The following is a 13,439-nucleotide window of genomic DNA, read 5'->3' as shown; positions in this document are numbered from 1 at the left end:
AACTCTCAGGCCGATGAGAACGTGGCCCTTGGAATGTTCTTTATGTCACAGACTGACGATGTTGGTGTGTACACTGGAAGCGATGGGGCATACTGGACCAGCTTGGAAGGATGTTCGGCAAGCTTTATGATGTGTACCTGGTGTCTGTGCTGGGATTCTGAGTTCTGTGATCACGGCTGTGCATGTTGCAGGAGTGTGTCTACCTGACCAGCCCTCCAGAGAGCCTCAGACTCCATCTCCTGCACGTGGCCCTGTAGTGAGGCAGGACTTGGAGGCCTGCACCTGACCTCTCTGGACGTCTCCTGATGCATCTTATTTGCCTGTGGCTTTTACTCTAAACCCTTTGCTCTAATAAACCTTAGCTGCGACTATGACCTGCTGTTGAGTCCCATGAGTACTCCTGGTGAGTCAGTGAACTTGAAGGTGGTCATGGGGCTCCCCAGATACCTCCCCCATAAGATCTTTCCCCAGGAAAACAGAGCGCAAGTCATCGGGAATAAGTATGCTTTCTATCTGGCACTTGGCTGTGTTAGTACGTCTGCTGGCATTCTAGCATATACATCAAACTCTTGTGAATTTGGTTGATGTGAGTCCATTCATCAGATTCTGACTGACAACAATGGCACTCTTAGGAATCTTGGGAAGATTATCTGGAATCCTGTGACCACCCAATGGATGATGCTCCTTCAGGGGCCAACCTGGATGACATTTCTTCAGTGCCTCTCTTACATGCCACTTAACATGTGATAAGATGAAGCAAGTTCACAGATTTAGGACGAGCCGTGACTGAGGTAGAAATAAAGGCTGTGGAGAGAGATCCCATTTGGCGGCGGTGGGGGGTGGTGGGGTCCAGGAAGGAGTCCTGAATGAAGTGGGCTTTGCGACAGACCTGGAGGGAGGAACATCATTTCAAATGGGAAGAGTGACGGGGAGTGTGTGCATCTGAGTCAGGGTCTGCAGGAGGAAAGACTCCAGCAGGGGAAGCGCAGGGCACCTTCAGTGGCTGTGAGTCTGCAGGGTGCTAGCTCAGCTCTGTGCAATATCCGAGACAGCAGGTGGTCAGGGGGGCATGGTGTTTCGGGAGCATTGATGGGGCCCATTGAAGGGCTGGCCTCTGGTGAGCATCTGTTTACATTACAGTCAGCCTAGGCTAAGTGGTCCTCCTTCCTGGGCTTAGGGCCCAGGATTAAAACTCACTCCTGGGCATATACCCAGACAAAACTCTAATTCAAAAAGATACATGCACCCCTATGTTCATGCAGCACTATTTACAATAGACAAGACATGAAAGTAACCCAATGGACATCTGTCCATCGACAGATGAACGGATAAGAAGATGTGGTACATACATACAATGAAATATTACTCAGCCATTAAAAAGAATGAAATGATGCCATTTGCAGCAACATGGATGGACCTAGAGACCATCATACTAAGTGAAGTAAGTCAGACAGAGAAAGACAAATACCATATGATATCATTTATACGTGGAATCTAAAATATGACACAAATGAACATATCTATGAAACAGAAACAGAATCACAGACATAGAGGACAGACTTGTGGTTGCCAAGGGGGAGGGAGAATGGGGTTGGGATGGAGTGGGAGTTTGGGATTAGCAGATACAAACTATTATATATAGGATGATAAACAACAAGGTCCTAATGTATAGCACAGGTAACTATATTCAATATCCTGTGATAAACCATGATGGAAAAGAACATGAAAAAGAATGTATATATATGTACAACCAAATCACTTTGCTGTACACTAGAAACTAATAGAACATTGTAAATCAACTATACTTCAATAAAATAAATTTTTAAAAATTTATTAAGGGAAAAAGATGAAAAAAAAATCAACTCACCCACAAAAAGACCATTAACCTCTAATGGAAAATTGGGTAAAGGGCATAAAGAGATAATTATCCTAAAGAAGAACCCGAAAGGCCAATACATGTAAAAAAGAATACTCAGTCTCTCTGGTAATTAAAGAAAGATCAATTAAAACACAGTTAAGGGGCTTCCCTGGTGGCGCAGTGGTTGAGAGTCTGCCTGCCAATGCAGGGGACACGGGTTCCAGCCCTGGTCTGGGAAGATCCCACATGCCGCGGAGCAACTAGGCCCGTGAGCCACAATTACTGAGCCTGCACGTCTGGAGCCTGTGCTCCGCAACAAGAGAGGCCGCGACAGTGAGAGGCCCACGCACCGCGATGAGGAGTGGCCCCCGCTCGCCGCAACTAGAGAAAGCCCTCACACAGAAACGAAGACCCAACACAGCCAAAAATAAGTAAATAAATAAATAATTAATTAATTAAAAAACAAAAAAATCACAGTTAAAAAAAAACTCATAAAAGTCATCAAAAACATCATTTTGTAAATCCATATACTTCGTCAGTTTGAATGTTGTCATTTTTTATTAACTGTCAAACGAGCACCCACATGATCTGGGCCTGCCTGTCCCACAAGTGCATCTCAGGCCATGAGCCCCCAGGCTCACTCTGCTCCACTTACCCTGAACGCCTTCCTTCTCTCCAACAGGCCAAGTGCACTGTTGCCTCAGGGCTTTTGCATGGGTTGTTCCTTCTGCCTGCAATGCTTTTTGCTCTGCCCTGCCCCAGTTCTCCCATGGCTGTCTCTCTCTAGTTATTCAGACTTCAACTCACAGTCACCTCTTGTAAGGAGCCTTCCCAGACCCCTCAGGTAATGTAATGCGTCCTCTCTCACCACGTCATCCCGCAATTTCATAGACAGCAGAGAAGAGATCTCGGCTCCTTAGGACACGTTCTACTTCCTTCCAACTTCTTGTGCTTATCTTTACCCTCTGGTGAAACCTCTCTGCCAACAGGTAGCTTCAAATGAACCAAAAACGTGTGGCCTTTCTGCATGGATTTCAATTTCATCACCGGACACACCTTCCCTACCTGAAACAGCCATGAGTGAAGCAACTCGGAGACAACCATCATCTGATAAAATGAGCCACCATATTTTCTTCAGAAAATACACTTACTGACAACACATTACACAGATAGACTGAAGCAATGCTCAGTAACACATTTAGAGAACCACCCGACACTGGGTTGGGTGTGAAAACTTCAGAGGCATAAATAATACTGTTTTCTTCCAGATACAGAGAGAAACCTCTAACTGCAGTTTCTCCCTCCACCTTTGGACAGTGTCTGGGAGAGAAGTGTCCATGAGCAGAGGAGGGACACTTTGGGAAGCTGGGAAAGAGCCCTGAAATCTACCTGGACCGCCCGTGTCCCCCACCTGCAAATCCACCTGGAGTCACAGTTGGCTTAGCCTTGAGAAGGAGCGCGGGGGCCATCACTGTGGGGTCTGACTGTTGCCAGGTCCCTGGCAGAGACAGCATTGGGTATTTTGTGCCCTTCCTTCATGAATAAAAATATTTTGCATGCCAAACAAATCCCATGGGCCAAACCTGGCCCCCCCCAGCTGTTTTTGCACAGCCCACGAGTTAAGAAGGGTTTTTACGTTTTTCATTGGTTGAAAAGATTCGAAAGAATCATAATGTATCATGACGTGTGAAAATTATCTGAAATTCACATTTCAGTTTCTATACATAAAGTTGGACTGAAACAGCCACGCTCATCCACTTGCCATCATCCGTGGCTGCCTCAGGCCACCACAACAGAGCTGATGACAACTGTGACAGAGACCGTCCAGGTGGCAAAGCCTAAAATATCTACTATCTGGCCCTCCCCAGAAACTGCCTACCGGCTCTGCTCTCAAGTCCTGGAAGTTCCCACATAAGCCTGACCTCGCGAGGACCTGGCCAGGAGAATTTGTTTTCCCCTCCATGTGAGTGTTTCCACACCTCCTTTGCCCTGAGACACAGTCACAGTGGCCGCGGCCACGAAAAGCGGAAAAACCACTTACATAGGATCCGTAATCCACAGCCAGGGTCTGCAGGGCCCAGGGGAGCCCGAGGCCAATGAGGATGTCAAAAACATTGCTCCCGATGGAGTTGGACACGGCCATGTCCCCCATGCCTGCGAGGACAAGAGATTACCTGAGTGAGGGAGGTGGTCCCTGGGGGGTGCCCTGGCCCCCCAAGGACTCTCTTGAGCCCCTGGTCTGACAGCCAGAGACCCACGTGCCCGGGTCTCTCCCAGGCCATCCATCACTGTAGGATGATACAGATTGTCAAATAGTCTACTGAATACACATTTTCTTTTTTTGTGTGCATTTGTTCAATAGAACAGAATGAAATATACATTCTATTGAACTGCTGAGCTTTACTTCAGATATGATCATCGGTTAAATGTAATTTGAAAACCAACTATGGTTCCAAAAATTCTGAAGCATCCTATAGAAACGAATAAACTCAGCAGTCTATAAAGGGCTCCTGAGTTCACCGACCCACGGTTCACTGAACCCATGGTTCAGTGTCATCACCCATCTGCTCTACGCTGTATCCAATTCTTCTTCTAAATAACTGAGCAACATTAAGGAAAATAATGTAACCAGTAGAATTTCATAAGGACCAGTGGAGGGTACTGTGCTAAGGCTGGGAGCCACAGGTTGTGTTTGCTGAAAACCAATCTCCTCCCGCACAAATCAGGCACATAAATTAGAGTGGGGGCTGGGAGGTGCACGGCCACCTGGGCAGCATCCACCTAGGGCGGGGCAGGTAAACTGTGATCTTGGTTTTGAGGGAGGAAGGGCCTGTCATACACTGAAGAGTGACCTCTGGCAGCTGGCACTTTGAGGGGTTCTGCAGTGGGTAAACCTTAGGTCTGTCCTCTTGAAGCCTCAGTTTCCTCATCCATAAAATGCATATATGATTGTCCCTAACTCACAGAGTTGTTAAGTAAGATCATGTGCTTAAATTGCTCTGCTCAGTTGTGGCACTCAGCAAAGGTTAGCCCCCATTGTCTTTATTACTATTTTTAATAATAGAAGTAATACAACCTCCAGAGAGGATGTGGGTGCGACCTAGGAAGCGTCTCTGCCTTCCTCGAGGGCGGATCTGCTGGCTTGTTTCCTTGTTATTCTGATGCCAGGAAGCCTTTTGACCAGCATGGTACTGAAGTGGCCCAGTGCTCCTTCCCTGCTGGGATTTGGTGCCCCGGTAATTGCCCTGTGACCTCCCCCCGTCCCCCAAGTAGGAAGTCCTGCCTTCCTGTCCCAGCCCCGCCCCATTCGGGGTCCCACCTTGTCTGGCCACAATGAGGCTGGCCATGCAGTCGGGCACGCTGGTTCCGGCTGCCAGGAAGGTGATCCCCATGATGACGTCAGGAATCCCCAGCGTGTACCCGATGATCGTGACCTGGGAGAGGCGGGAAGAGGAGAGCTGAGGGCTGGCAGCAGCCCCACCTGCCCGCAGACCCTCCCAGCAAAAAGCTGAAAAGTCTGCAATCTGGGCAATCTCTCTGGGGGCCACGTCTGCTCTCTGTATCAAGACAGAGGGCGAGGAACATCTCAGGGCGCAGACGGGGCTGCTGGCAGGGGACCGGGGTGCAGTTACGGAGCCCATGCTCTCCAACCAAAGACTGGCCTCTCTTACTTGTTCCTTTGGGTGAGGCAGGCGGCCTGAGAGCGGAGAAACAGGGTTTCTGGGAAAAGGCAATATAGGGACAGTATCTGAACTCAGGATGTTCCTGGGAAACCCAGAACGGATGGCTGCCATGCTGTGCTGGGAACGCAAGCGTCCACGTCCCACGCTGGCTGCATAATGAGACATTACAGGAGCTGGGAAGGGGCTGACTTACACCATCCAGCCTTGTAGGAAAAGCCCTAAGCAGTTGATTCCTTTCCTCTCTTGCTGGAAGCCTGGGGACGTCATCTCTGCCCACGTCATCCTCTGCTCCACAGTGGCTTACGTTTATCTAGTACTCAGGCACTTTTGTTAGTGCTGAGTGATGTTCGTGGGCTTTAACTTATTTAATTCTCACCACAACCCCAGGGAGTAGGTGCTTATCTCCATTCATCACACAAGGACACGGAGGCATTGCCCAAGGCCCACGCACTGGGGAGTGGCCCGGGGTGGGGGGACATTCCCACCTGGGCATTCAGGCTGTGCCCGTGGGCACTGGCAACACCTCTATTTACACAGGAGGGGTTTAGCTGGAGGAAGAACAGCTGACGGGGAGGCAGTGCTTCCATCCCATTAAATGAGCCCATTCTGGCCCCCAGTTTCCAGATGGGCAAACTGGGAGGAAAGCAGTGGATGAGAAGGCGTGAGGAGGGGCAAGTGGCAAAAGTGAGTAAGTGGAAAGAGACCCATCCCGGGTCCGCTGGCTTCAGGAGAGGACAACTTGCAGGAGGTGAACCGACGAGGTCATTGTGGGATGCCACGCGCCCTCCCTCACTTTCTGTAAAATTACAAGAAATGTAAATGGGCTGTGGTAAGTAGCCCACTCCTCCCAGCTCCTCTGGGACCCCTGTGCTGGAGCCTGGCCTCACTCCCTCCCCGTCCAAAGGTTTGGGGGATGTTAGTTAAATCCGTAGGGATGCCTGGCTTGGTCCCTTTCAAACAGTGCTGAACTGAATTTGGAGTGGCCTCAGGTTCTCTGCTTTCCCCTCTCCAGGGAGGAAAGTGAGAGCAGAAACAGTGTTTCTTCTGGCTGTTCTGGAGCCTTTTGTGAAATGGAGCTGCAAGCGTCCTGGCTAACCCTTGTTTTTCCTTTTTCACCCTCAGCGGGGTCTCTACAGGAATTGGTTTGGCTCCATGGGGCTTGGCCTGGGAAGGGGCCGCTGCCCCCGCCCCCGGTGTTACTGTGGTTACCATGGTTACGGCTGATGCTGGCGTTTGGGGGAAGTGGTTCTCCGGGTGGCTGGACCAGGTCTCAGGGGTTTCTCCTGGTTTCCCGCTTACTCCTGGCCATTTCTCAGGGCTTCTCAGAACCTCCCCCAAAGAGGAAGGAGGCAAACAGAAGGAGGGTGAACCTAGGATCTGTCAGCTACTTTGCGTGTTAGTGGACTTCAGAGAAAACCACTGGGCCACCTGGAGTTCAGGGACACCAATGCTATTCCCCAAACCTGGCACCCAATGAATGTGTCAAATAAAAACGTCAATGAACACAGGATGAAGGAGAAACCCCTGGCTATAAGACTTGGGTTGAAAAAAAATTATCTGTTTGTCTGTGATGTTGAAGGCACGGGATAATTACGAGTTAATTGTGTCAGGTTTACACATTTGTTATTACCTCCAAAATAATCTTTTCAGAACCTTTTTTTAGCTCTTGAGTTTAATTCTCCAGAATTTATACTGCATCTCTACCTGATGCTCAAGCATGATTATATGCACATAATTTAGTCATGGCTTTTAATTTCTGCCCAACTCTAATTCTAATGAATTAGGTTCACTCCTCAGTTAGAAACCAGAGTCATAGATGGGAAGTGCACTCTGGGTGGCTGGGTTTCCTGGAATGGCTTTGGGGCAGAGGCTCTTTTGAGCAATGGTCCCTCAATCCATGCCAATCCTTGAATCACTGTTTCAGCTTCAGAAGGGACCCTTGAGCATTCACCTGGTCCAATGACTTCATTTTCTGGTTGAAGAAACTGAGCTGAGATGAGGAGTGACTATGATGGATGGGATTGTCAGCTCCCCCATGCCTCCCACCCTTCCTTCACGCTGGCTGCCTGTGACCCTGCTGGTCTTCCCACTAGAGCAGGTGGAGTATATTTCCCCCACTCCATGGATGTCGGGCTTGGCTGATGGAGTGTGGGTGGAAGTCTCAAGCCAAGGGCCTGGGAGGCACCTGTGTTTGCACTTGCCCTCCTGCATTCCAATGATCCACCGTGAGAAGACATTCCCCAGGTAGCCACTGGTCCAAAGAAAATGAGCACACACACGGAGTAGACATGAACCCCACCTGCTGCCTGAATCAAAGGTAACCATGCTGGAGCTGGAAGCAGACTGCTTAGCCAGTGCCCACTAAGATCAGTTACTCTATGGTCTCCCTGTCGACATGTGAGCAGGAGCATAAAGTCTTGTGATTCTAAACCACGGAATTTAGGGCTGGTTGTTACACAGTGTGTTGCAGCGATAGCTGACTGATACAGTTACTGGGCTGAAATCCCTGCCCCTACTCCCCTCTGGTTAAGAGTATTTCTCTCTGAAGAGATCTGGCACTGCACGGGGTCCTGGACTCACCATCCACACCATCATGTAGGAGAAGGCTGCGATCCACAGTGTGGAGGAAGCGAAGGTCACCATAAACCACTTCTCCCAGCGGGGCTTGTTGCAGTTGGGGATAGTGAAGTACAAGACAAAGCTCAGGGGCCAGGTGAATGCCCATTTCACTGTTTCCAGTTTGCCAGCTGGGAAAACAACAATGGCAAAAAGAAAAAAAAAAAAGTCAGCGAGCTACATTTCTCTGCTCCACCCTCTGCACGGCTGTCCCCGGACATTTACATCCTAACGGAAGGCCTGTGAAATAAGCCTGACCATGTTGCTCTTTTCCCGGTAGACTCAGATGGCTTTCCACCAGCAACAAAACCAAACGGAATAAAAAGTTATCCACTACCACCTGCTAGTCAGGCAACTGGAGCCAGGTGGGAAAGGATGAGGAGGATTCTCAGGATACAAACGGGGTGGGGGGAGAGTGAGGGGTTGGGGTGGAGGTGGGGGAGGGGAGGTAGAGACCGCCAGCTGCCTCTGGGTCCTTCTCCCGGTGGATAGGCAGCTACATCTTCCCAGATTCTAAGGTGTCAGCGGGCACAGCGCCACCTAGTGGAATTGATCAACATCCTCTGTCAACTTGCCGAAATCTTCAAAGACCATCTGAAAGCTCTCAAGGTTGTCAAAACACTGCTTGAGTGTCTGCATCCCAAGCTGCTATGGATTTGCAAATCCATAATTGCTTCCTGGCTCTAACTACTTACTGCTATGGACAAGATGATGGATCTGTCAGTGATGACCTGATCCTACCATCTCTGAGTGCTGCCTGAGTGCTGAGTATCAGAGACACCCATAAATGCTTATTTTGGTGACATTACCACGAGTTCTTGTAGCCTCAGATCTGAAAAACACAGTAGTTCTCTTTTGGCCATTATTACCATCCTGCTTAAGTGCTAACTCCCCTCTAAAAAGAAATATCAAGATCTCCATCTTCCAGAAAGTTCTCTGTGTGCATCCTTCTGGTCAACATCCCACCCCCCTACCACCATAGATTAGTTTTTCCTGTTCTCCAGCTTCAAATAAATGAAATCATATAGTATTTTTTTTGTGTGTCTACCTTCTTTTATTCAACATAATGTTTTCTGAGTTTCATTCATGTGTCAGTAATTCATTCCTAATTGTTCTGTAGTGTCCCATCCTGTGAATACACCACGATTTGTTTATCCATTCTTCTGTGGATGGGATTTGGGTTGTTGCCAGTTTTCAGGTATTACAATGAAAGAGGCCGGGAGTTGTAGGAGTATTTTTGTGGGCATGTTTCCATTTCTCTTGGGCAAAGAGCCAGGAGTAGAATTGCTGAGTCATAGGGTGGGTGTTTATTTAACTTTGTAAGAATATGCTAAACTGTTTTCTAAAATGATTATTCCATTTTATATTCCCTCCAGAGTTAAGGAGGTATTTTTAAAATTACATTTTGAATAGTATGAATAAAATTTATTTTATAATTTTACAATTTATTTTATAATTTTATGCTAGCATCCAGCACTTATTCATACATCTCTTACCAGTCTCCAAACAGTTTCCTAAAACTATTTAAGAGGAAAACTGCAGAGTAAAGTTACACAACGCCACTTTTGGCCCCTGGTCTCCCTAGACGGCAGGGTGGTCTCTAGAGGGAGATGGGGGCTTTCTCATCAGACAGCGCTGGGTCCAGTCCCCGTTCTGCCAGAGTCGAGTGCCTCAGTTACTTAAATTCCCTAAGCCTCAGTTTCCTCATCTGTAAAATGTGGACGCAGAAACACTGAGCTTGAGGGTTGCTGGCAGAATTAAATGAACTATTAGGATAGGGGTTGGGGCAACATAAGTTTGCACGTTACTAGACTCACAACCTTCAGAATCTTTCCTGACTCCCCATTCTTTCGTTCCCCACCTCAACCCTGGCCACCTGCCCAGGGAACTCGATCTGTCTGCATCTCCCTATCCCCATGGCCTCTCCCTGGACCAAGTCCTCCATCTATGGCCTGGCTGAAGACCTGGCTTCCTAAGGGGACTCCCAGTTCCCCCACCTGCCCCACCTCCATCTGCGTGCCACTGACAGCCAGAGTCTCAGAATGCAAACGGTTCTAGAACCTTCCACTGGCTTCCAGTGCCCTCAGAGTAAAACCACATCTTCCCACAAGGCAAATCATTGACTGGTTTGGCTCCTGTCTGCCACTCCCCCTACTTACACACTCCCCTGGCTCCAAGCCTCCTGCCTCAGGGACTTTGCATTTGTGGTTCCCTTTGGATAGAGCTTGTGGCTGTGTCTGTCCTGTTGAGCAGGTGACCTCCCAGCACAAATGTCACCAGACCCCTCAGATCACCCAGTCTGAGATCCCCTCCCACCCCACTCCTTGCTTTCCCATCACCTGCAATTATTTGCTTCATAGCAAATGTTTTCTATTTGAAATTAACAGGTTTATTTGTTTCCTCACTATTTTCAGTGGCCCCCAAACTAGAATATAAGCTCTTTAGGAACGAGTATTTTTTCTAGCTTGCTCACCTCTCTGTTTTGATGCCACGAACAGTGCAGGACACACATCACATGCTCCATACATATTAGTATCAACAGTAATGACGTAACTATGAACAACCTAATCAGACGGACCAAAGGAAACTATTTGTTTTTGAGAATCTAAGGGCATCCCACTTACAGGTGCACAATAAAGCAAAGAGAACACATTTGTAAGAAAGGAGGAGTCTCTCTCCATTAGCTGCTATGCATCTGGTTAGATTTAAGGTTTGGAGGTGGCGAGTGAACAATGAGAACACTGGCTGTGTCTGGCTGGATTACAAAGCAACAAGGCTGTCTGGGAGTTTTCTGTGAGGGGCTTTCAAACGCTGCACCATCCAGAACACTGCCAGATCCTTGGATCCCAAATGCCTCCCGGAATTCCGCACATTCCTAAACCCTGCACTGTGGTGATAAGGGATGGATCCACCTGGGGCCCTCGGCATCCCCTCACTGACCTCCCAGTCCTCCTGATGTCCTCCCAGGGGGAGGGAGAGACAGACAGACAGACAGAGACAGAGAGAGAGAGAGAGAGACTTGGTTCATTTAAAATACACACCCAATCAAAGTAACAAAGAAACACAAGAATGGGGAGAGAAATGACTTCAATCTGGCTCTGTCATTCTTCAGAAAATAAAAAAGAGAAGAAAATGAGGTCAGAACCATGACGGCGAGAGCTTAGCAAATGATATTGGTGAGGGAAAGTTGCAAGCAGTGTTAAGTTCACACTAGTGAGTTCGGAGTTTTTTTCTCTCAGCTGCTTTAAAAATTCTGACTGGACACTGGAAGGGCATTATATCTAGAAAATGGTTTTCACTATCATTAAAAATGATATGCTTTCTTTACCTTACAGCTCCACTCTGACAACAACAAAGCAGAAATTCAGAGTACCATCTGCAACGAACCTTTAAATGTAATATAACAAATGTAACTCCTCAAACAAACCAAGTGATGCAGAAATGTGCTTTTTAAGTGATTTTAAGCAGCAGGAGCGTTCAGATAAGGATCGTCCATATTTCAGCCAGTCTAAATTCCCATTTCTGAACAAAGGGGTCAAAATTGTATCCCTTCTTCTTTCAGCCAGTATTTCTGGACATTTTTCCATCTTTTGTTCCACTGTCATGTGGTCTAAATACAGCCTCCCCCGGCTGGTGGTAGGTAGGTCTATTCATTCATTTAACAAATATTTATTGAACGCCCACTACACCACTCTGTGCTGGCACTGCTCTAGGTGCTGAGGACACAGCAGTGAATTAAAAAACAACACTCCCTGCACCTGAACCTGATGTCGCAGCGATTATGTGATGTTTTCAAAATCAGCCAGAGAGTCAGGGGATGAAGCAAGGGCGTGAGCTTAGGACTCAGCACACGGCACCCCTTTGAGCATCATGCTTCCTAAAAAGCAGAGAACTTGTTCCCAAGTTACAGTCCTTTAAAAATGTATTTTAAAACTTTTAATAATTTTTATTTTTATTGAGCTATAATTAACATACAGTATGACATTAGTTGCAGGTGCACAACATAGTGATTCAGTATTTTTATGTATTATGAAATGGTCACTGCTTTGAGACCAGTTGAGACCATACTGAGTTACAGGCCTCATCAAGCTTTTTAGGAAGCTTGATACTGTTAGATGGAGGAAAAGTCATCGCTCAGTATTGCAGACCTAGAACTAAGTATATACATTTGTTCTAATGATATAGGCAATAAAAATGCACATTGTGTTAAAATGGAAAATATAGAGAAAACAAAAAATAATTTCACCTAGGATAAACATACTAATATTTTGGTGTATTTTGTTTCAGCCTGTGCTCCAGGGAAGTGTATTTACCTCCATACACATGTAACTGTTTCTCTTTCTGTCAGTCAGTAGTAAGAAGGCTTTCTTCTCATAAGAGGTAAGAATATAAGTACAATTTATATGTGTGTAGACATATAGATACATATACTATGCATAGGTATATATAATAAATACACGTATGCAACCTATATGTATGTTATATGCACAAAAACATGTGTTAATATAGGTGTATATATTATATAATATACAATATGTTAAATATGTGTAAATATTCGTGTATTAATATACACTATATTAAATGTACACAGTATATAGAAACCATGTTACATGCACACATTAAATCAATCACACATGTGCACAGAGTACATATATGCACATACACACACATAACACACATGTCCTATATATTCGTCTGTTTACATACTCCCACACAGTTACTTACTTGTTAATTATACACACTCTAGTCAAGCCCTGGTGGCAGAAACACAGGGAACCCAGGCCCCTGCAGGATTCCCGTGGGAGGGAAACACATCCTCACCCAGTGGAGGGGCCTTTTTCAGGCCGAAGGAACTTGGCCTGAGAGGACCCTCAAGGGCCCTCTGCTGGCCTGGGGGCCTCCACCCACTCACTACTGCGACGAAGCGGCCCTGCCTAAGGGAAGGCCTGGCCGGACACTCAGCCCCCAGCCTCGAATGGAGGTTCCGGGCCCGGGAACGGCGTTTCTCAGCAGCTGGTGGAGGACAGGGGGCCACACTCGGACAAGCCCATCCTCCACTTCAGAGGCAGAACCAGGCCCTGAACTAGGCTCCCTGGCGACACAGAGGAACCGTGAAGATGGCTGGTTGGACCCCGGGCCTCTAGCCCCCACCACCCACGGTGGCCCATGGACCACCAGTATCACCTGAGGGCCTGTTAGACACGCAGAATCTCGGGCCCCACCCAGACCTCCCGAATCAGTCCCCACCCTTTGTCAAGGATGCCCAGGTGAGAAGGGCTGGT

At 47.5% G+C, this 13,439-nt stretch overlaps 1 protein-coding gene across 1 annotated transcript in view; it reads right to left on the bottom strand.

The window, feature by feature from the left end:
- SLC24A3 (solute carrier family 24 member 3) overlaps positions 1–13,439 on the bottom strand; it is a 473,993-nt gene that overhangs the window by 19,065 nt on the left and 441,489 nt on the right. Inside the window, exons 13-15 of the mRNA XM_057530157.1 lie at positions 8,122–8,288; positions 5,178–5,292; positions 3,900–4,012 (exon numbers count right to left, since the gene is read on the bottom strand). Of these exons, the coding sequence (XP_057386140.1) occupies positions 3,900–4,012; positions 5,178–5,292; positions 8,122–8,288 (395 nt within the window). The remainder of the gene's footprint in view (positions 1–3,899; positions 4,013–5,177; positions 5,293–8,121; positions 8,289–13,439) is intronic.

The sequence above is a fragment of the Balaenoptera acutorostrata genome, chromosome 15, assembly GCF_949987535.1.
Source record: "Balaenoptera acutorostrata chromosome 15, mBalAcu1.1, whole genome shotgun sequence".
NCBI classification, from domain to species: domain Eukaryota; kingdom Metazoa; phylum Chordata; class Mammalia; order Artiodactyla; family Balaenopteridae; genus Balaenoptera; species Balaenoptera acutorostrata.
Note: the sequence above shows the minus strand (reverse complement) of the source record. Positions and strands in the feature narration are given on the sequence as shown.